Genomic DNA, 20,879 nt, shown 5'->3' with positions numbered 1-20,879 from the left:
TTCAGTAATAGCTGGTAATGGTAATCGTGGACTCAATTGCTGGAACTCCGCTTTCGGCTCTCATGCTACAATGCGGGGGTCACCGTAACTGCAACTTTTCACACTACCTCAAACCATCAACAGCATCCTAACAACTACCATAATGACTTTCGAAATCAAAGACTCTACCATATTAATAACGGCGGGCACGTCGGGTCTTGGCCTATGTGTCGCCAAAAAGCTCATCGGCCTCGGCGCAAAGGTGGTAGTAAACTACGCCTCCAACCACGTCGGCGCCGATTATGCCCTACAGCAACTTATACAACGAGCATCTGAAATGCACCAACCCGTAAGGTGCACCACCATTCAAGCCGACGTGACCAAAAAATCAGAGATTGAGCGGCTGGTAGCGGAAACAGTGAAGTGGTCGGGCGGCAGGCTCGATGCTGTAGTGTCGAATGCTGGTTGGACCAAGTTTGCCAACTTTAATGACCTGGATGATAATGTCGACGAAGAGGTCTGGGATAAGTGTTATGCGGCGAATGTCAAGTCTCATCTGTTCCTTTGCCATGCTGCGAAGAAGTATCTTGAGGAAGCGAAGGGGGCTTTCGTTATGACTTCCTCTGTTGCGGGTGTCAAGCCTAGTGGAAGTTCGATTGTAAGTCTCTCTTATAACGGGGTAAGTTCCCAAGTTGATCCATGCTATAGGCGTACTCAGTCACCAAGGCTGCTCAGATCCACCTGGCTAAGTCTCTGGCTATGGTCATGGCACCTAACATCCGCGTCAATGCTGTATCGCCCGGATTCATGGAAACGGTATGGTCACTGACCCTTACTATAAAAGACGGCTAACTTGTATACAGAACTGGATTGCCGACTTTCCCCAGTCCAAGATCGAAGAGGCGAAAGAGAAGACTCTGCTCAAACAGATTACTCAGGTCGATGTAAGAAAGCACGTTTCTTCTCAGACCAAAGCTAATCATTATTAGGACGTGGCGGATCAGATTATTCTACTGCTCAAGTCGCAATCTATAACGGGAACGAACGTTGTTATTGACTCAGGCTTCTCTGTCTAGTCAAGGGTTTTAAGAGACACATTCTCAAACACGTCCACAGGACGATACTGAATAATTGTGACAACGCAAGCCGCGAGACAAATATCAGCACACTATCTGTTGCCCATTCGATGGTTTGGGTCAAGTATCTTTCACAATGGGGCCACATATCCCACCCAAGTACAGGTGCTTGTGATGATGGAGGTTAGGACCTTCCTCAACAAAGTTGCACATTGGACGTATCGTGACTCCGAGGCTTGTGCAAGACCAACTACGTGTACCTAGCCCGATGCAGTAAGTGACTGTATAACACTTCTTGGAGACCTGTGCATATTTCCGTCGTGCATCGTACCATATCCCAAGCTTCTGTTGACAATGGCGCCTGGACAGTAAATTCGGAAGCAGTATTTCAGCTATATGCTTTCTAACTCCCATTTCTTTCTCAGTCTTCTCAAGCCTCATTATACGAAAGTCCATTCAGAATTGACTCCCATCAGCTCATGAGAGCCTTGAGAATAGGCATCAAAGATATCGAAGCTGTTATGCAAGGGGGCCTCATTCGGGCTAGGTCCAACGACCCGACAAATCAGAAATCACTTCGTGTCTGCACATCGCTGTGTAAGACACGCATGAAGCCACCTCAATTCTTGGCTTGAAAAGAGCACAGCAATTGGTGCAACCTGTTATCGCTGACGTTTTATGGTGGAACGGCGGTTAAAGGGAAGAAATAAAGCACGAGACTTCAGCATGTACTCCGTCACCAAATTGTGCCCGGGTGAGCCTTTTGTTATTCTTTCACCCGATGAGGTGACGACTGTAATTGCATCATCATAAGCGGAGGACTATTGTATCCCCACCAATAACAGAACATTGAGGAGGGAAAAGGCGGCCGAGGCAGCCAAGGGATCCGATTGTGGAGGGATATCACCAGGTCAAGCAAGGGAAGGTAGTTTCACGCGTTGAATATGTCGACGCATTTGCGTCGAGACGCAAATGCGTCCAGCCTTCCGCTTTTATTAAAGGAGTACCCTTATGGCATATATACAGTAGATATCAAGTAATAATAGATTGTAGCCAGCTTATAATTGCAAATTTCCCACTGACATTCCGATAACTTGGTTGTCCCTTTTTCCCGATTTTTTGCGCCTTCTAAACGCCTTCGACGCTTTCACGATCCGACCGATTCATTACCTCCTCGTTTCCGCCGTTCGAACTATATAAAGTCTTGATCCACACTTGAGAAGCTATAAACCCTTCTAGAGAAGCTTCTCCAAGTCTTGCATCATCTTGTTGTGTTCCAAATCGGGCGATACCTCTTTTTGGCCAAGGTCTTTCAGCGTCTTGTTCGTCTCTTCAACCCTTTTGGCAACTGAAGGGGCAGGAATGCTGTTGGCTAAGCGATGGTGAACGTCCAACTGGCCGTGGCTGTTGCCGTCGCGGAAAAGGTTCTGCTGAAGGTTTGAAGGTTGGCCGGCTGCTGGTGCTGGTGCTTTGTTGGTCGTCATTTCTATTCCACCCAGAGCATTAGCCCATTACCCAAGCCTTCCTCCATCGACCATCACCGTTGGCCATCGTACCTTGTTTCTTTTGTTTGTCTCTTTCAATATGAGTGGAAGGATAGCAGGTAACGGTAGGAGAAATGCTTCACGTCGCCCTTCAGATTTTATTGCGTTCAATCTACCCAGCTTACTACGTATAACATTGTTTCTTCTCCGACAACCTGCAGCGACACTAACGACGGGGCAGCACGCCGACTTCCAAAATTACAGGACGCTGTCATAGGTTGGACTCAACACTCCCCAACATCCCAGACAAGGCAGATTGTCCAGTTCAAGGCTTCCAGCGCCCCGAGTCCACTGGCCGCCCGGCACCAAGCCGTTGATGAGGGGTAATGATACCGCATAACCCCGTGGCTTGCGATGTTGCTGCTGCGTTCACCATTTACTCTAGCTTGACCGAATCCAGGTTCTAGTGGACGAACGATGCATGATTTCCCTCTTATTGGACTGTAGGATCGAGACCGTGACGAATAAAAGGGCTCCCGTATCTGCAAACAGATCATCGCAACGGTGTTTCTCCCTACGAACGAGCTTGAGCCCTACCGATATTAATAGTCGTGTTTCATTACTATGCGACACGATGGATGCAGCTGTCAAAGACCAGGATATGACTTTTTACACTTCGATTGCCAAGCTTTGCGATGTGTGCACTTCTCGCCCTTCTATTTGACAGGATCGCGACAACAAAGCTCCCCATCGACGCTGTATGACCACACCATCGAGGCATTTACTCAACCTTCCAAACATCGGCATGATCGCCAGACATCAGCTCGACGGACGAGGATTCAAAGACTTGGAAGCTTCACCGCCTCAATTGTTGTTTTGACATTACTTACAAAACGCCTCGAGAACTTCCCCAAGTCGCCGCCCTCTAACCCCCCCTTTCTTGGACTAAGCCGACCCAAACATCAGCCCACTCTGGCCGGGCGTAATTAGTACCGGCAGGCCTCATTCTAGAAGCCTGCAAAAGAAAGGTGCGTCATGACTGCAGTTATTCAATGAGACTTGTAATATCTTAACCCCAAACTCTCTTACGGGGAAGTTGATGGGTCATGCCGAAGAGTCGAGTCGAGTCGAGTCGACTGGTCCCTTGGCGCATTCAAACATGCGACTGTATGCGACCATTATCGCATCTTCCATGAACCTATTAATTTTCCGCTCGACTTCATGAATCACATTCTGGCGTAAGGGAAGACGGACGGATATATACGGGTGATCACTGTATCGATTCAGGAACTGTCGATGGCCCGGCGCCGTGCGTCCCATTGTTGGTCAGTCTTTCCGCAGTTAGGCACAGCCCAGCATCAGCATTGCAAAGAGCTTGGTCCTTGCTTTTGTTGCAATGACAGTCCAAGCCTTCACGCGGCCTGCGGACTTCAGTCCCAGTAGGACCAGCGTATCTCAGAAGGCCACGTAACAGCTGTAGACATGACGACACCATCTTCTTGGAATCACCAATGATAAGTATTCAGTAGCAGTATTACTTGCTGTACGCTCGGACGTTGTTGCCTTGGGCGCTCGTGAGATGGCTCATGATACGTACCCCGCGGTACGCAGATAAGATAATGCGCTTTGAGTGCATGCGGGGGGAGGGAGATGCGGCTTAAAATGTAGTTTGTCAATCACGAAACATAACCCAAATTGGAATTTCTATTGACCAGAAGCTCGGAAAAGTTTTCCCCGGCTACTGCACTTTGCTTCAGCGCTGAAATCTCATGGGCGAACCGTCAGTTACGTAGTGGTTTGTTGCCTGGCTTGGTTGAGACGCGGGGGCTGAGACATGCATGAAAATGAGGCCTGTTACCACACACTGAGAAATATGTAATAAACGAATAGATACCTCTCACGCCATATAGCTCAAAAGCCACTATTAAACTTGTAACGGGGGATAGATAACTCTTGATACTGTAGCCTGATAGTTCCTACCAACATGTATCTAACGAGGAGTTACCGAATTAGTGAGTAGGTACATCACGGAAGCCTCTTATCAGAATGAAATTAATCTTCAAAGAATTATTTAACAAGCCAAATCTATAGTCCATATATAAAACCTATGCGCCGAAACCCTCCCGACTCTACTTATTCGTCCGGTTGTTGTAATCAGTTCTTAAATCCAGGAATTCCCGAGCCCGCGAGGTTTGATGAAGAAGTCTATCTCATGTCAGCAACAGCATCACCAAACAAGCGCAAAATTACTTACACAAGCGAACGACTTGATAGTCCACAACTCGAAACCGAAACCGGCGATATAAGTATCGCAAGTAGGCTCTTTTTTCTTAGGGTAAACAAATCGGCCACCAACTTCACAATGGTCGTCGGAATAGACGTAGCAAGCCGTGTCTGGCTGAACGAGGATCGCCTCGATTTTGAATTCTTCGCCGTCGCAGGCTCCTTTGTTGGCGCCACCATTTGTGAACTTCTCGCAGCCAGTGCCTGGCATGTCTTGGCCGAAGACATAGCATCCACCATCGACGTCGCCTGAGATGATACGGTACTGTGAGTCGTCCTTTGGAGAGCAAATCATGTCATCGTGAAATGTTGCTGTGGGTTTATGTTAGTGCTATGCTATATTGAGCGTGATGGGATAGATGACTTACCTTGCCATGCTGAGACGGGAGTCATGACTGCCAGAAGAACGGCAAGAATAGTGCTGGCGGAGAAATGCATTATGTTGGTATTGTGTAATGGAGGATAGAGAACTGTTGAGTTGATGTATGAAATGGTAGACAATCTGAGATCTGTTGATAGAATGAGATGGAGAACAGAAAGACGAGGAAGATGGACAGCAAGGACTTTATAGTTGAAGAGAACCTTGGTGAATTACTCAACTCATTGGCTAATGTCTTTGTGGGCGGTGCATAGTTGAGTCCGAGAAGTTGAGTCCGAGCAAGCCAACGAAGGATTTCAGAATAATTTTAGTATGATATCAGGAGGATCGCCGCTGGATCTCTAGGCCTTTGCGAATGGATCTCTAAATGGTCTCTCCCGCAGGTTAGCGCTAGTTCCAGCGGCCCTAGTGGTTTGAAGTTGGAAACAGCGCTGACATAGCAATGTCAGCCAATCAGCGATGGTCAATTCGGGATTGCGGCGGAGCTATCGTGATATCATTGGGGGCTGAGCCGACTCGTAGGATCTGGCTAAAGTAACCCTGGATAAGGTTTCCCACGCTATTGCAACGTTCGTGCATAGATTAGACATTTTAGTTTTAATTATAGCTCCATAGGGCGGCCGACGGGTTTTGAAACTTCTATGGCGATAAGCCTTATCGTGAATTTGTTTCCAGCTTGGTTCGTACAAGTGATCGGAAAAGCTTTACCAGGCCGTCTATTAATCATCTTGGCATATTGCCACAGTCGTAGAGGATTCTGATCCTCGTTATCCACGGATATCACTATTACTCTCTTCGTCTCCGTCCGGTTTGCCTATCGACACTGTAACCTGATGTGTCATCATTATTCCTCCACTCATGGTATTCAACTCGGTCTCACTACCCGCCAAACTCTCTGATCCAACTTGCACAACATGTCTTCTGGGAATCTTGTTGCTGCCTGGCCAGTATATAGAATTCCTTGTAGGTCCAGTTCGGTCATCGCTGCTTGTAGACGCGTTGTTGGTAAATTTGCGGAGGAGCGGACGCAGGGCTGTGAGGGCGACGATCATTACCGAGATACAGATCTCGGCAGTGGCCCAGATATCTAGAGGCTGTTAGTTGAGAGTGAAAGTTGATTGGGGTGGAGGGAGATGTACAGATGGATATGTCGTTGTGAACGTAGAGCATGGTCACGAAGCGGCCAACGCTGACAATTATGGTAATCAGGCCCATTCCGAAGATGACAGCTAACCCGATCTTCTTCCGTGTCGATGTCATAAGACCTGATAGTAGTGGGATGGGGAAGACGAGATCTATCAATGATCTGTTAGTGGTACTCGCAATACAACAGGAATTGACTTACTCAGAACTTCGGTTGTAAAGTTCAGAGACCAATTCAACCTCATCAGCGTCATGGACGTAAACACCGTACACGTTTGATGTCCTTCCGCCCAGTTGATCGAAGGATCAGCTCCACACCAAAATGTATCGCACAGAAAGGTCGTCAACGCAAAGGCAGCAGTTAGCCCAGTCAGCGCATAAAGAGCCTTCCTCATGCTCGAATTCGTCACGGGCACAAGGTTGAAGTAAAAGGCGATAATGCTGAATTTTGGAAAGTAGATGCCCGTGTCGAAGAAGTAGTTCGTCGCGAAGCGGATCTATGTGGATGATCAGTAAGGGCTTGGGTCGAGGTTATCTGATTGTTCGGTCGGATTATTTCGCACCTTCTTGACAGGTGTACTCGTACTCGCGAGCGAAAAGTCATCCATCGCGTTCATTTGGTATGTCAGAGTATCACAGATAAGTAAACCCTGGCAGGCTACTAAACCAGCAATTAACAAGTAGTCAGCCGCGTAGATACCGAAGCCTCGGAGGAATAGTTTGACATATATGCGACCGGCGACGAGGATGTATGCAAGGATGAGAATGATCCATTCGAATGCCTACAAAGGGTCAGCACAGCAAACAATACACTACTGTCAACAAACGCACCATAACGGCAGTGCTGGAAATCATCTTCGCAAACACACTCAGCCTGCAAGGGCTGGCATACAAAACAAGACACAAACAAAAAAGAAATACTAGGAATAAAAGAAAGGATGAAAGCTGCATATAAAGCACTACTGCAGCGGATTAGGGGCCCATAGGATAAGGTTGGCCGCTCGAGTCAAGCAAGCCCGTGCGGGCCAGAGATAGAGTAGCGGATCAGGCGATGGGGAAGTTATCCCCGACTAAAAGCTTACGCGGGCGGCGCCACGATCTTGTGTGGCCAGTTAAGTCCAAACAAGGGCATCTAGCTGGTAAATGAGAACACCATCATTGGGAATAGCGTAGAGGGGACAGTGCTACAGTGTAGGGATTGTATGATTTCTGGGTGGAATCTGTACTGGGTAGGGAAGCATGTTTCCTTAATGAAGGATAGTGATCGCAGAAGTCTAGGCAGAAAAGGGATAGCAGGATCTCGAGGTCGGTATTTCCCAACAATATCCCAGCGAACTAATCAGTCTGCAACAACAATCTAGTGTTTGATAGGCGAGAGTACGTTGATCTGGCCAATCATATGCCCTATCCCTGTGGCTTATTTCTTCACGAAACTCTATTTCACTAGCGGCACCATTGAACCGGGGAAGATGGCCGAAGGATTTTATTGATGCGCCGTCCAATATTCTAGATGCCACCGTTTCAATTCTTGTTGGTGAAGTTGCGCAGGGGCCGTTTATGCCAAGATGCGTGACATTTCATCTTGACGTTCTAGAGGGAACACTACTGCAGCCATTTCTACTTGGAGATAAATAAAGAATGCGCGTGAGACAAACTCTCGGACTTGGCCGGACAGTTGCAAGGGTCTTTTAAGCGAGGTGAGGCTATTGAGTGACTCTTTGATGATATTTTCTTGGCGGTTCGTTGTGGCTGGTGGAACAGGGAAAGATGTAAACTCAATTTTGACTGGTCCCTCACTTGTCGCTGGTTAGAGAGGCTTGAATTGAAAATCTTGACTCTTGCAATCTATTCCCGCTTTATAGCCTCGATAATCTCATATCTTATCTTCTGAGTGGAGAGTTGATAGCACTAACTATTTGGGTTTTTTTGAGATGCAATTCCTGGAAGTGTATGTGATAAAACAAGGCATTAGTTGATAGTTTTGGTCAGCACGATCACCAATGTTTTTCGAGCTCATCCTTTAGAGCCTTGGGAACCTTCCTCGATAGAAATGGTTCGAATATGTCCCTGAGGTAGATGCGTGGACATGGCTTGATGCTGAAAACGTGAGTATTGCAATGTTCCTTGGTAATAAGACCAACCAAACGCTGAAGCATATATGTATTTTCTGGTTCGAGGAACTGTTCTTCAACCAATATGGCTGAAGCTAGTGGTTAACAGTTTTGGAGTTCCATCGAAGCTTATGTATCTTCACTTAGGTCACAGTTGATGCAAGGAGATCGAAGAAAACGGATAGCAGGTGGTGGTCAGGCAAGTCTCTTTGAGGGCTTGACCAGCTACGCTGATACTAGTATGAAGTAAGGTTGCCGATTGTCAAGAGGCAATTTCTTACTGTCAACATATAAGAACGCAAGGATCAATAAGTCGCAGGACATTAAACTCATATCCCAGATGGCATCTCACGTAATTTAGATCTGACTGTATAAACTTCCATCAACCATTGCACAGAGATGTGGGGTAATCCGCAAACATAACGTCAGCTCAATCTTCTCAAAACTTAGCCAGTTTCATGATCTTCGGCTTGATCTTAAATCGTCAGATTGGTATGGGAGAGGGACTTGGCCGTGGGGAATAATCCGTTCGTTGGGTTCTCGCCGATATCATGAGGGCAGAAGCTCGAACTTTCAGATGAGGACTTGCGCTTTAACACGATGAGGTAAGCAGAGAGAGGCATGGATATTTTAGAGCCAAGTCAGTCTCTTATCATCCTCCATCGTATCAACAACTACATTTATTTCTTTCAAGCTGGTAAGTCTCTGAAGGTCTCAACAATGTAAGTTGCTTATAGCAGCTAATTATCAACTATCGCAAGTACCTGTGTTCAAGACAAACTGTTTAGGGTTTGTCGGTGACAGATCTACAGACGCCCGTAATGCGTACTAAAAGAAACCAGACTTTTGAACACACAGAAGACGAACGAACGTTTCTGTCCTCTGGACTGTAGTCCTGGCTACGCTGCTGTTGCGCACCAGGTCGTCTGCCGTTTTCAACCTTATCGAATTCCATCCGGAAAACAAGTCGACGCTAGCAGTGAATGCTGCATATATGATACCTCTTAGTTATTTCTCGATCAGGTTGCATATAGCTACCAAACGAAATTTACACATGGCTCTGCATTGTTAATTCATTACTATTAGGCTTATTTAGATATTGTAACAAGCAATCAAGTCGCCTATAGCTTACATTAGCTTTACGTCTACTTGTACGATGTGATATAGTTGGACAAAGTAGTTGTAATACGTTACAACGCGGGAAGGAAGTCCTAGGATGATTGAGAAACTCGATGCGCATGACGCATGAAGAGAAAACTAATTCAATGCTGGCCTCTTCAAGCCCATTCTGAGCGTGCTGATAGGTGGAAGACTTAATGTGGCACACGCTTATGCACAAGCTCCCTGCAGTTCCCATACGCCAGAAAAAAGCACAGCAAATCAGTAATCAGCTGCTACGTTACCTGTTGTTTCCAGGCTATTCTACTTGTCCCCCCTTCTTTCTAATAGTGACTATGGATGCCTGAGTACGCATGGGTGCCTGATTAGTGATTGGATAGCAATGCAATACGCTCAGGCTGAATCACATCAGCTTTTTCGCCTTGAAATAACCCCTCGCTGCCACGTCACTTTCTCGTCCTACATTATCTTAAAGTCCTCGCGACTTCTCTCGTCGACCTTGATGTGGTGAGTGCCCAAATCCCGATTTCTTGAATCTACTGACCAAAACGTCTTCACTACAACAGATTACAAGTCGACCACATATTTCAGATGTCTATCGATTTGCCACTCGGGCGCCTGATGTGGACAGGCGTTTCCGACGAGAAATCAAATGGACGCGTCAAATGCGACCCAACACTTGGACGTTCTGCCTTTCCGGATCGAAATCCGACTGTATATATTCCTCTGGGCTTCAGGAAATCTGAGGTGATCCAAAGAATGGCGGGAAGTCCTGCACCGGGACAAGATGGGCTTCGGATGCAAAAGGCGTCAGCATCTAAAGCTGACGTTATCGCGGCCATCCGTCTGGAAGCTTTAATCCAGACAGCGTACCATGTGTTAAACAGCCCAGGGGAGCTTTTGTCACTTCCGTCTACAAGCGATCTTCTTCCTCGCTATTTTTCTTGGCTATGCCAATATTGCGACACGCACTATCTTCATTTTCTACATGCTCATGCTTGGAGCAATCCTTTGTGCACGTACCCTACTCGATTGGCCGATCAGCAACAGCTGGGCCGCCGAAATAATGAAGGCGGCGACTCTTCACGGCGGCAACTGTATCTCCCGTTCCCTAACAATGATGACGATGTAAAACTGGGTAAACCAGCCAAATTACCAGTTAAATCTGGTGCGACTGAGCAGTGTAAAACGTCGTGCACCGAAGAAAGAACTTTTGAAGTCTCTTCAGAATGTTCTAGCAGGCAAGAGAACAAAGCTTCACCCGTATACAATGCAGTCTGCTCCCCCATACGAATATTCAATGATATTTTGAGTTTATCTGAGGCCATTCAAAGTTTCCATGCAAAACAACGAAGTGTCAATGCAATGAGGGAACTGGCAGAGTCCGAGGGATTTACCGCCGTTAACATTATCCTCCCGCATTTAAGAACTGCGGCCAAGGATTCGGAGCAAGACGGTGAGGCGGAAACCCAACGAATCGGCACTAGCTCTACTCAAGGACAGAATGACCATGGAAGGAGTGTTCAAAAACACCATAGAAATGCCACATGGCCTTCTGTGGTGGGTAAGAAGAGATCTACAAATGCTGAAGATTCCTCAGATGACGACGACGACGAAAAGAGGCCTAGAAAAATCATCGCCCAGAATGAGAATTCCCCAAAGTTTGCTTGTCCATATTACAAGTACAACCCTCATCGGTTCAGTAGCGAACGATCGTGTTCTGGACCAGGGTGGCCTAACATGCAGAGGCTCAAGTATGGATATTTCGATTCCACCATGCCCCCAAAGAAGATTGACTCAAGGCTTAATTCTTTTTGTCTGTATGGTGAACTATACTGATCATTATCTTGTTTTAGAGAGCATTTATTCCGCAGGCACAAGGCCCCAGACCACCAATGCCCTAGATGCCTCATGGAGTTCGAGAATAATCTGTCGAAGATGCAGCATTGTCAAGCCCAAGAAATCTGCAATGTTGGACAAAGTCCATCTACCACGGGTCTGCTCGATGAGAACAAAATGAGACTACTGAAGCAAAGGGGCAAAACTACAGCTTCAGAAAGCGAAAAATGGTTTAGCGTGTATAAGATTCTCTTTCCAAACGAGACATCATTCCCAAGCCCTTGTTAGTTATAGTTCACTGGGCACTTGCGTAGGAAATAATTACTGATATCTAGGTCAGATTACGAGCAGAAAGAGAAGAGGCCTGAACCTCCTCCGAGGGCCGTTGCCCAGGAGATGTTCAGAGAGAATCTAGACGGAGTACTTTCGAGATGGGGTTTAGTCGAAACACCTTTGAGAATGGATATGCATGTCACTCAAGTGATGAACTTAATGAAGTCTGGGGCCATTGCCGCTTTTGATGAGACCCTGTCTGCTCTGTACAATCAGAGAGTGGACTCTCCGTTAGATGATAGGACACCGGCCACAGCAGCTTCAGGTTCAGAAAGAAAGCATGATGAGGAATGCCTTCGGCCATTGATGTCTTTGGATACTACAGGTAAGGCCTCATCTGAAGCACGCAAACTTGAAAACATATCAGAATGTGCGTTGACTCGCTGTTCGGGATCCGATTTCAATACAGACCCAGGGGAACCTGATGTGGCCGACGAGTCGAATTTACAGATGGCAAATATGAAGGTCCATACGGCTCCTGTTTCAGGGGTCGTTCGGCAGACAATTGAACCACCATTCTGGCAACTACAGCAGCAGGCTTCACCCGTCAGCTTACAGCATCAGGTACTTCAGCAGCAGCAAAGTCATCTTCTACCTCAACAACGATGCCACAAAGCGCCTCGGAAGCGCCTCGAATGCAGTCTCTGTGGAGCTTACTTCTGGAGATACGATAATTTCCTTGCTCATCAACGTAATTAAAGTAAGCAAATTAACAATAAGCACAACTAACATTGAACAGGTGAAATATGCTGTGATCGATCTAGAAGAAGATCTGTTCGCAAATCTACCTTGGCTTCATATCGGCGAAAGGGACGAGCCGGCTTCAATATTGGCACTCCAACACTGTTTGAAACACCGACGGATCAAAACACCAGAGATGGAAGGCCGATACTTAATAGCGATCTACCTGACGTTGGTTTAGGTCACAATGATGTACTGAACGATGGCCAAGGAATTGCAAGTAATGGAAACGTCGATAGGTTACAGGTGGTAGTACCAAATTTCAGCTTGCCGTCCGTGGGCTTCAATTTCGAGCAGCCAGGGGGGCTCAACACATGGCACAGCGGTTTAGGCAGTATGTGGTGTCCTAACCACGACAATGCAAGTTCGCAGGTCGTGGCTGATAATCTTGGTTTTGACGCCGACTTTTCTATGAGGGGAGAGTACAACGATGCTTAAAAGTCATTACATAAATATCATTATCTTTTTTCTGCTTGAAGTTATTACCACTAAAATATCCACGTCGAGCATGATACGGCAAACAGTAAGAAGGGAGCTACATTAATCCAAGATCTAAAGCCTCTTGATCAACTTCTTACTCAACAACATCCTGGAAACAATAATAAGCAACGTAGCAACACATCCAACACCAGCCGCATAGAAAATAGCAGCCCTATACGGCTCAATCGAGTCAGCCTCAGAAGCACGCTGTGAATCGATCAGAATTCCTGCAATAGGCGCTCCCATCAAATACCCCGGCGTCCAGAACGAAGTCATCAAACTGATAGACGCTGCAGCAGAACCAGGAGCCAGCGTCGCCACAGCCGTCGGCAGCGCAACGAAAAAGCTCCCATTCGCACAACCGTTGATGATAGCAAAGGCGAAAAGTGGTGGCAAGGATGAACTGACGGGCCAGATCGCTAGCATGGATACGCTGTTGATCAAAGCGGCGAGGGCGAGGGCATTGAATGACCCAATGCGATCGCAGATCCAACCACCAGCAAAGCGTCCAACTGCCGTCGAAGCACCAAAACCTGCAACTAACCCGGCACCTGTTGAAGCCGAAAGGCCGATCGACCTCGCAAACACGGGCAGGAAGAACGGAGGTACGAATAAGGCAAATACTCCGACAGCACCAGCCATAGCGAGTGTCAGAAAAGGCATGCTCTTTAGCTGTGACCAGTCAAAGCGAGATGTCGAACTACTCCGCGCAAAGTCCTTGAGCATCAAAGCGCACGGAATTCCAGTAGCGAGGATAGAGAAGCCAAGAATGCGGAACGTCCATTGTAATCCCACCTTGTTGATCATCGCTTGTGTTGCGAGTGGGAGGACTGTCGCGCCGACGCCACCACCTGCTTTGACGATCCCGTTTGCGGTGCCGAGTTTACTGCTGAACCATTGAACTGGGAGGGTGTTCGTGGCGGTATACAGTAAGGAGGTTGAAAGGCCGACGAGTAATCCCGCGATACAGAACAAGCCTGCGAGATGCTCGAGCGTGAAACTTGTGATGATCAAGCCTGCGCCGAATAGAATAGTCGCTGTAAGACTTGTATATCGAATGCCATATTGTCTTGAAATCCTCACTGAGAGAAGTCCAAAAGCGACCATACAAGCCATGTACAAACTCCCCACAAAAGTAATAGTGCGAATATTAGTGTGCAGTCTCGGTGATTGAACGATAGACGCTTGAAGAACACCCCAAGCAGTAGTATATCCGTTGATCCAGAACAAGAGAGTAAAGCACGAAGAGACAATCGTCCAGCCGTAGCCACCATCGGGAATTGCACTCGTCGCATGATCCGGCACTTGATCTTCGGCTAGTGGAGTGTCATTTGACGGGTCTGGGCGTATGATCTGCAGTTCAGTGCCGTCAGAACCTGGCCTAGAGTCTGTCGATCTGCCGAGGTCCGAGATTGGAGTCAGAGTGCTTGTGGAAGTCATTTTGATGTGCGGAAATACAATGAGGATCTACTGAAGTCTGAGAGCCATGTCACGGACTCGTTTCAATTTATGTGATCGTCACGACGTGCCAAGCAATGTCGACAGAGTTGACAGTCACATGAAGGGCGCGCCTCGATTGCTTACATCGACAGGGATCGACGATTCTGACGTAGTGGAAGGATGGTTTGTCAGATTTGTCTTGAGCTTATCTTTTCCGACGGGCTTGATTTCTACGGACTTGGCTTCATTAGGCCAAGAATGCGACGCCAAATTGGGCTGGTGCTTACATTCATTGTAACATCAGGATCTATTCAGTTGTTCACATTTCCAAAGCAAGATTCAATCAGAAATTAATGTATTGGCTATTCCTAAGGGTATTGTCGTTTACGCCGAAAGATGTCCAATTGAACATCTCATAACAAAATGATTAACTGCGAGCGGCAAAAGTAAAAGGACCGACAGCGCATAATGTACAAGAGGTCCAATTAAACCTCATTTGACCTCGCACTGCTCCTGTCCATATCCTTCATATAAACCAATTGCACCTCATCATTATGACCATATTCAACCTCATAAGAGCGATCACAAGTGATACCAACAGGATCAACGCGTGAATGCGAATGGTTGGTCTTATCAACCTTGGAGGTTGTTCCCAAGGTTTGCGCGCGAGAGCGGTTGACACCCGAGTTTGGACCATTCTTGTTGCTGGCGTACTGATCGCTTCCGTAGTTGTAGTAACGACGCTTCGATGTGCCCAGTACCTTGGGGAAGATACGGACGAGAAGGATTCGGAGGGAGGGCATGCAGGCGCAGACGATTCCGACGTTGGCTTCAATGGTGGACCATTTTGTTACAGCGAGGTATTCCCATGTTGAGTTGGCGCCGCTTGTTCCGGCTTGGACGGTGGCGCTGAGACGGAGGATACTCATGATTGTGACACTGAGATATGTTAGTTGATATCAAGAGGAGATCGAAGGGTTACTCACAAGACACCAACGCTGAACATCATTCCTACACCCCACTTCTTCTTCCAATCCAGGTTCATCTTCTTCAACTGCGAAAGCGGAATACCCAAGATCCAAACGTCAAGAGCAATGTTGATAACAGCGCCAGACCACGTGATAGCGTTGATATCAGCGCATGTTCCGGGGTGGTCAGAATCGTGCATCCACTTCGTCCAGAAGTAACTAATAGGTCGGCATTGAAAAATCGTAACAAAGACGAAGACAATGCCGAACAAAGCTGTAAAGCCGACGCTAGTCCAAAGACTCTTCCTAACGCCCTTGGTTGGGAAAATGCGAAGATAAAAGAAGATCATAGACAGCTTGAGGCAACATTGTAAGCAAAAATAAAGAATGGCCATGACGTAGAAATAGCGGCCGAAGTTGGTGATTTGTTCTGGCCTTAGCGTCCAGACATCGCGACCTATGCCGTTGGGTGCCAGGAAGTGTGAGTTGATGACGAGTGAGGGGATCGCACAACACATGACCAAGGCGATAAACAGATCGTCAAGGCCAAAGGGAAGCTTGTAGAAGAATTTTGTTGCAAATCGTTGGAGGACGAAGACGCCTGAGATGGTACCCATTACGTCGTTGAGGGTAACGAATTCGACGCGGTGGTCTCGGACGGGGGCGCCACATGTTGTCAGGGTGGTGTTCTTGGTACCTGTCAATTGTTAGTAGAGGTCTAGTGCTGACGGCGGATGACATACTAAGAGCTTCTGGGACTGTGCAGGACACCAAGACGCATTTCTCAATCTCTTTTGTAAGCGCCTCATTCGTGCATGTGCATTTGACATCGCCAAGCTCACATGTCGAAGCTTCGACGGCAGGAACCATGCATTTCAGCTGCACCTGTCAGTTATCATCCCAGCAACGACAGAAGCAAAACTTACAGCACATGGAGGCAATGTAGCCAATAGAGCCATGGGGTCATCCTTGCCCCATGCTAAAGGTAAGCACACCAAAAGGTATGCAAGAATCCCACGAAACAGCTTCATGATGTATAAACTAGCTAGGACACAAAGACACAGATCTTGGAGTAAGAGGCACACATTTCTTTTTTAACATCCCAGGGGGGTGGTCGTCCCCAGATATATGCGCCGATCATCTGCAGGGACGGGGCTTGAGACTAGAGAGAGACCGAACTACTCTGCCCCTTGGACCGCTTGGACCAGTTTTGCGATCAGACATGCACAGACGACACATCGATTCAACAATCCACGTTTTTGACCCGCTTGAGAGTCAGGTTTCGTTGGTGTTATCCTGACCCTGTGGGTATTATAGTCTGAAAGAAGCTAGATAATTCCGTGATTTCGGTTATATTTCGCCACCAAACTGTCAAAAGATCAATCAATTTGTCAAAAGATCAAGCATTGTAGGAAGGTGACTACCAACATGGAACTGCTCTTGCGTGATATAGGGTTCTAGGCGATGGTCTGCATAATAACTGAAGCAGATAACGTTTGAAACCCCTGAAGAAATGCAGGGGCGGTTTGGAGTGTCATTGGATGAACAAGTCTCATGGGGACTGGGGACAGATCGGCTAGCCCCTGTGTCTGTGGCGAATACGTGTGAGAGTAGTAGCGGAAAGGAACCGCCGCACGTCCATCTCGTATTTTGGTTCATGGGTGGCTAGAAACTTCGGACATTATGGGAAGGTGCCAAGCCAATTGAACGGTATGGCTGGAATATTTCAGGGTGCTATAGCAATATTTCCGGTGGTAGTGATAAGTACGTAGCATTGCAGTTTAAACGATAAGGTTCGGTCACTTGCTCGATACCCGACTCCACTCGGCTGCAGATCTGTTACCTCGGGACAATCGGGATGAAAAAATGATTAACCGCCAAAAAGGAGAAAAAAAACTCAGTGGAGAAGTACATGACGCCATACCATCTTGACTACTTATTTCCGCGGGTGATTTCATCGCAGTTCGCCTGAGCGGATACAATCATCACTTTGGGAAAACAATTCGCAAAACGTCTTGTAACCGTTGCGGTAGTCTCGGGGGGCTTAAACACTACTTTCTGCGGCACAGAAAAAACGTCATCAGATCATGGTGCGTGTTTTTCCTTCAACCTCGGAGCTCAACGACTACTTGACACTTAGTGTCTGTGCGGCTTAGTGGCACAGAGTCAGAGACCCCTGAGTTAGTACGCACTAGTCCCCGTGGCATCGGACCTATTTCCTCGACAGACTTCTAGCGTGGAAAAATCTGGCAAAAGGTCCGGTAGACGGTTATATCTGAGACCTTGAGTGCTGTAAATCAGACATTCTGCAGTCACGAACTGCTGTATGAAACATATTAGTCCTGATACGGGGTGATCTCTGATAATCCGGTTCGCATTGTAACCGATGTTACCTTGTCAGTGGTCCGTGAACTATATCCACCTAATGACTCTGTCTTCATCAAGCGGATCAGTTAGTTGGTCAAGATGCGATCTTGACGTGACTGCGGTGGAACCGGTAGAGGAGCAAGTTCGAGGCCTCATGAGTCAAAAAATGTACCTATTTGGGTTTAACCTTTCGTCTGGACAGAGGATGCCAAGAGCTGAATAACTTGGCTTTTCATCTACCCTACGAATGCCAATTACCTTTTGGAGAAGTTGTGTTCCATCGGTTGGTCATAGATAATGCAGACTTCTTCATTCGGATGTATGTTTCAGCAAGATTGATACTGCAACACAGTTGAAACATGACACAAAACGAAAACCTGCCATTTCCTTATCTTTTGCAGAATTCCAGCCGCATGATGCCATTCCCAAGTTCAATGATCTAGTTGTCCAAACCTTCCCGCGGGACGCCCAAACGGTCGCATGAATCGCATGGCGGCAAAAGCGGTATCGCGAGCGTTTATATGGAGATAGCGATGGATATAGCTTCAGAAAATTCGCCACTCAAGATTTTATCTTAGGTCAGGGTCTTGTGAAGCCGGATTTGCTTAGGCGAACGTGTCTAGATAGACTGCGTGGACCAAGCTCTCCGACCAAGCTCATCCGTATACCGGGCCAATTACTTCTTCCAAGCGGCCCGTGTTCTAGTTACCCCGAGACAAGCTAACTAGTCTAGCTAGTTTAAGTCTTCAACTCAAGGAAATACGACGACAGCACTGCCACCGGATTACCAATTATTTCCTGTCAGTCCGATGCTAGCGGACTGTTGCATTGTCCGGAGTCAAATTGACTATTTTAGATCTCTACCTTAACGGACCGGATGAAGTCCTTGTGGGGTTCTCGAGTTTACTATAATAGCGACAGACTAGAGAGTGACCACTGAGGGCTGTAAGAGTGCACAGGCTAAATGGCTAGATCGATAGCGTAGAAGAGATTGCACTGGCAAGACTGGTTAATATCCGTCCACGTTTCCTTGACTGGCTTGGTGTTGTCAAGTTTATAAACAGGGTTCGCCTTGCAAGGCTTGGCAGGTGGGTTTGCATCTTTATGCGAATCTGCCCCTGGAAATATGGATCTCACGGAGATACACCGGGAGCCTATGACTATGTTTTGTTCAAAGTCATAGCTTTTTATTTTGGCTGAGTAACAGGTCGTTCTATATTAGAATTTCAAGATGTAGGTTGCATGCTTCAACCAAGACTTCTCAGCTGTCCATGAAATCAACGATGTGTTAACATTCTTCTTTTGATCGCGATGGGACCGTTGTGGGATCCGTCAATGATATCGTCGCCACGGCTGTTGTGGTACCACTCAAAGAGATCTCGTCACCAGTCCATCAAATACGCTTAGCGATCTGTCCTTTTGTCTGTACCCCTTGAAAATTCTGTCTCTTGAGAAAGGAAAAGGAATTGAATTGATTGTCCATTCGCTCCGCTTTGCTTGCACATTAGTGGAGTTGATATCCTGGTCTCTGATCATGGAGGATGCCTACTGCAAATCCACGTCGATGGTCAATGCTGTTGCCCGTCCGACTCCATAAAGAATACGACACGATTCAGTAACTGCCATCTATACATGGCCCAACCTCGCTCGTCGGTATTCATCGGCACTTGATGCCATATTCCGGATGAAGGGAATATATCTTGACCTTCTTGTTGTCCTCGAAAATGCAGCGACCCTGCATGGACTCTTGGCAAGACCCTGAGTCGTCTAGTTGAAGATCTTCACGGCTCCGGGATGGACCGTCGTCAGTGGTCGTTTGAGCGTTATCATACCAGGTACTAGTGACACCATCGAAGCAAATTATGTTCCTTCTGATGCATCCTATTCTCCTCCACGCATGACTAGGTGCGCGAACCAGCCCTAGCGTAAGGCTTAGGATGCTCTTTAGCAGCGTAATCCGGCAGGCAATTGAAGATACCATAACTCACGTGCTAGAAGCGTTATTCCCTTACTCGCTGTATAAGTCTGTACCAAGAGTCTAGGCTGAGTCATTCGGTTTTCTAGTACAGCATGACGATGTGGCGGATGTGCCGAGGTTAAGCGTCAGCACTTGGCCCGTGAATGATTCAGGAATAAGTTGATGTTTTCTAGAAATTATGTAGAACAATGGAAGGTTAGAGTGCATGTTTCTAAATACGATTCTTTATGACTGGGCTTCAACATGACGACGAGAAGCCCATTGGGATGCCGGCTTAGGCGAAAGATTGGTTGGGCGACAAATTCTTCCAACGTCATCTAATCTCACACTTGTCCCTCAATTAACTTCAGAGCTATTCACAGTCTTCTCAATGAAACTTGAGATAGACCAACTACGCTTTTTCAATTGCCATAGAGTCAATCACCGCGTTCTGGGTCAATTACCATGAGTTCAATTGCCGTATTTCAGTTGCCGTAGGGTAAGGTCAGGGATCCTTAGCGCGTTACGCGTTCTATATGAGGGATGGTGACACTAACGGCACCGACAGCCGACAGAGATTTTCAATGTTAGTGCAAGACTGAGCTCGGCTGCTTCGGTAGGTAGGAATTCCTCTGTGAAAGAACGTTATAAATGCAGAGAAAATGATGATATTCAAAATCAAGTCTTTTTAGTAGGGAGGTTATGTTCTCTCATGCTTCCGAAACTATTTGTACTCTATCCATGGCATATATCAGATACAGCCTCTTGGTACTGTACTAACATCTGAAATCTTTGCGGGCTGTGCACCGCGTGCGCCATGTCATGCTCAGCCCGCTACGCGACAATTAGCAGGTGTCGGCAATTGACCCTCTGAAATAACAATCGGCAGACCGGAATTTCCACAACCAATACTATCCTTTATTTTCCGAAGAATAATCAACTGATGACCTGATCTCACCCGGCAGATGTTGATAGCGTCTAGATAACACCCACAGCCCCCAGATTATCCCCTCACTAGCCCCAAACAGTCAAGCCGGGCGCCTGTCACCCTTGAGCTGTTCCCAGTTTTCCAGTGAAGCATGAATCCTTCGAATCCTTCGTCCTTACATACGAGACTAGCAGAGTACGAATCTTGGCTTTTGCCTGTCATTTACCCCAGATCTGAAGATCATGGACGTCA

General features: G+C 47.1%; 6 protein-coding genes across 6 annotated transcripts; 2 read left to right on the top strand and 4 right to left on the bottom strand.

The window, feature by feature from the left end:
* Positions 1-142: 142 nt before the first annotated feature.
* On the top strand, positions 143-1,055 carry B0J16DRAFT_315174 (uncharacterized protein; the record flags this gene model as incomplete). The annotated part of the gene is made up of 4 exons (XM_046125233.1): positions 143-637; positions 688-795; positions 843-923; positions 969-1,055. The coding sequence occupies 4 exons, from the start codon at positions 143-145 to the stop codon at positions 1,053-1,055; spliced, it is 771 nt and encodes a 256-aa protein (XP_045990514.1).
* A 3,638-nt stretch (positions 1,056-4,693) lies between these two features.
* Positions 4,694-5,353, bottom strand: B0J16DRAFT_367894 (uncharacterized protein; the record flags this gene model as incomplete). The annotated part of the gene is made up of 3 exons (XM_046130166.1): positions 5,191-5,353; positions 4,794-5,134; positions 4,694-4,744 (listed from the first exon to the last, which is right to left on the bottom strand). Exons 1-3 carry the CDS (start codon positions 5,258-5,260, stop codon positions 4,694-4,696), a joined length of 462 nt encoding a protein of 153 aa, XP_045990513.1. The 5' UTR covers positions 5,261-5,353.
* A 455-nt stretch (positions 5,354-5,808) lies between these two features.
* On the bottom strand, positions 5,809-7,260 carry B0J16DRAFT_360523 (uncharacterized protein). The gene is made up of 5 exons (XM_046129700.1): positions 7,176-7,260; positions 6,908-7,126; positions 6,547-6,841; positions 6,341-6,496; positions 5,809-6,288 (listed from the first exon to the last, which is right to left on the bottom strand). Exons 1-5 carry the CDS (start codon positions 7,197-7,199, stop codon positions 5,969-5,971), a joined length of 1,014 nt encoding a protein of 337 aa, XP_045990512.1. The 5' UTR covers positions 7,200-7,260; the 3' UTR covers positions 5,809-5,968.
* A 2,745-nt stretch (positions 7,261-10,005) lies between these two features.
* On the top strand, positions 10,006-12,935 carry B0J16DRAFT_331289 (uncharacterized protein). Its single transcript, XM_046126559.1, has 4 exons — positions 10,006-11,328; positions 11,431-11,696; positions 11,754-12,437; positions 12,486-12,935. The coding sequence occupies exons 1-4, from the start codon at positions 10,166-10,168 to the stop codon at positions 12,923-12,925; spliced, it is 2,553 nt and encodes an 850-aa protein (XP_045990511.1). The 5' UTR covers positions 10,006-10,165; the 3' UTR covers positions 12,926-12,935.
* B0J16DRAFT_331287 (major facilitator superfamily domain-containing protein) lies at positions 12,936-14,438 on the bottom strand. Its single transcript, XM_046126558.1, has one exon. The coding sequence runs from the start codon at positions 14,405-14,407 to the stop codon at positions 13,040-13,042; it is 1,368 nt and encodes a 455-aa protein (XP_045990510.1). The 5' UTR covers positions 14,408-14,438; the 3' UTR covers positions 12,936-13,039.
* Positions 14,439-14,796: 358 nt separating this feature from the next.
* On the bottom strand, positions 14,797-16,631 carry B0J16DRAFT_298593 (uncharacterized protein). Its single transcript, XM_046124499.1, has 4 exons — positions 16,302-16,631; positions 16,119-16,254; positions 15,394-16,072; positions 14,797-15,346 (listed from the first exon to the last, which is right to left on the bottom strand). The coding sequence occupies exons 1-4, from the start codon at positions 16,404-16,406 to the stop codon at positions 14,893-14,895; spliced, it is 1,374 nt and encodes a 457-aa protein (XP_045990509.1). The 5' UTR covers positions 16,407-16,631; the 3' UTR covers positions 14,797-14,892.
* Positions 16,632-20,879: the final 4,248 nt, after the last annotated feature.

The sequence above is a fragment of the Fusarium flagelliforme genome, assembly GCF_020744385.1.
Source record: "Fusarium flagelliforme strain FIESC 12 MPI-CAGE-AA-0113 chromosome Unknown B0J16scaffold_1, whole genome shotgun sequence".
NCBI classification, from domain to species: domain Eukaryota; kingdom Fungi; phylum Ascomycota; class Sordariomycetes; order Hypocreales; family Nectriaceae; genus Fusarium; species Fusarium flagelliforme.
This window is presented reverse-complemented; position numbering and strand designations above follow the sequence as displayed.

Coding starts and splice junctions, on each gene's coding strand:
- B0J16DRAFT_331289 (XM_046126559.1), top strand. CDS start 10,166: ATGTCTATCGATTTGCCACTCGGGCGCCTGATGTGGACAGGCGTTTCC. Junction 11,329..11,430: donor CCTAACATGCAGAGGCTCAA/GTATGGATATTT, acceptor ATCTTGTTTTAG/AGAGCATTTATTCCGCAGGC. Junction 12,438..12,485: donor TAATTTCCTTGCTCATCAAC/GTAATTAAAGTA, acceptor AACATTGAACAG/GTGAAATATGCTGTGATCGA.
- B0J16DRAFT_298593 (XM_046124499.1), bottom strand. CDS start 16,406: ATGAAGCTGTTTCGTGGGATTCTTGCATACCTTTTGGTGTGCTTACCT. Junction 16,255..16,301: donor CTACATTGCCTCCATGTGCT/GTAAGTTTTGCT, acceptor TGACAGGTGCAG/CTGAAATGCATGGTTCCTGC. Junction 15,347..15,393: donor ATGTTCAGCGTTGGTGTCTT/GTGAGTAACCCT, acceptor AACATATCTCAG/TGTCACAATCATGAGTATCC.
- B0J16DRAFT_360523 (XM_046129700.1), bottom strand. CDS start 7,199: ATGATTTCCAGCACTGCCGTTATG. Junction 6,497..6,546: donor CTTTACAACCGAAGTTCTGA/GTAAGTCAATTC, acceptor GATCATTGATAG/ATCTCGTCTTCCCCATCCCA. Junction 6,289..6,340: donor TCACAACGACATATCCATCT/GTACATCTCCCT, acceptor AACAGCCTCTAG/ATATCTGGGCCACTGCCGAG.
- B0J16DRAFT_331287 (XM_046126558.1), bottom strand. CDS start 14,407: ATGACTTCCACAAGCACTCTGACTCCAATCTCGGACCTCGGCAGATCG.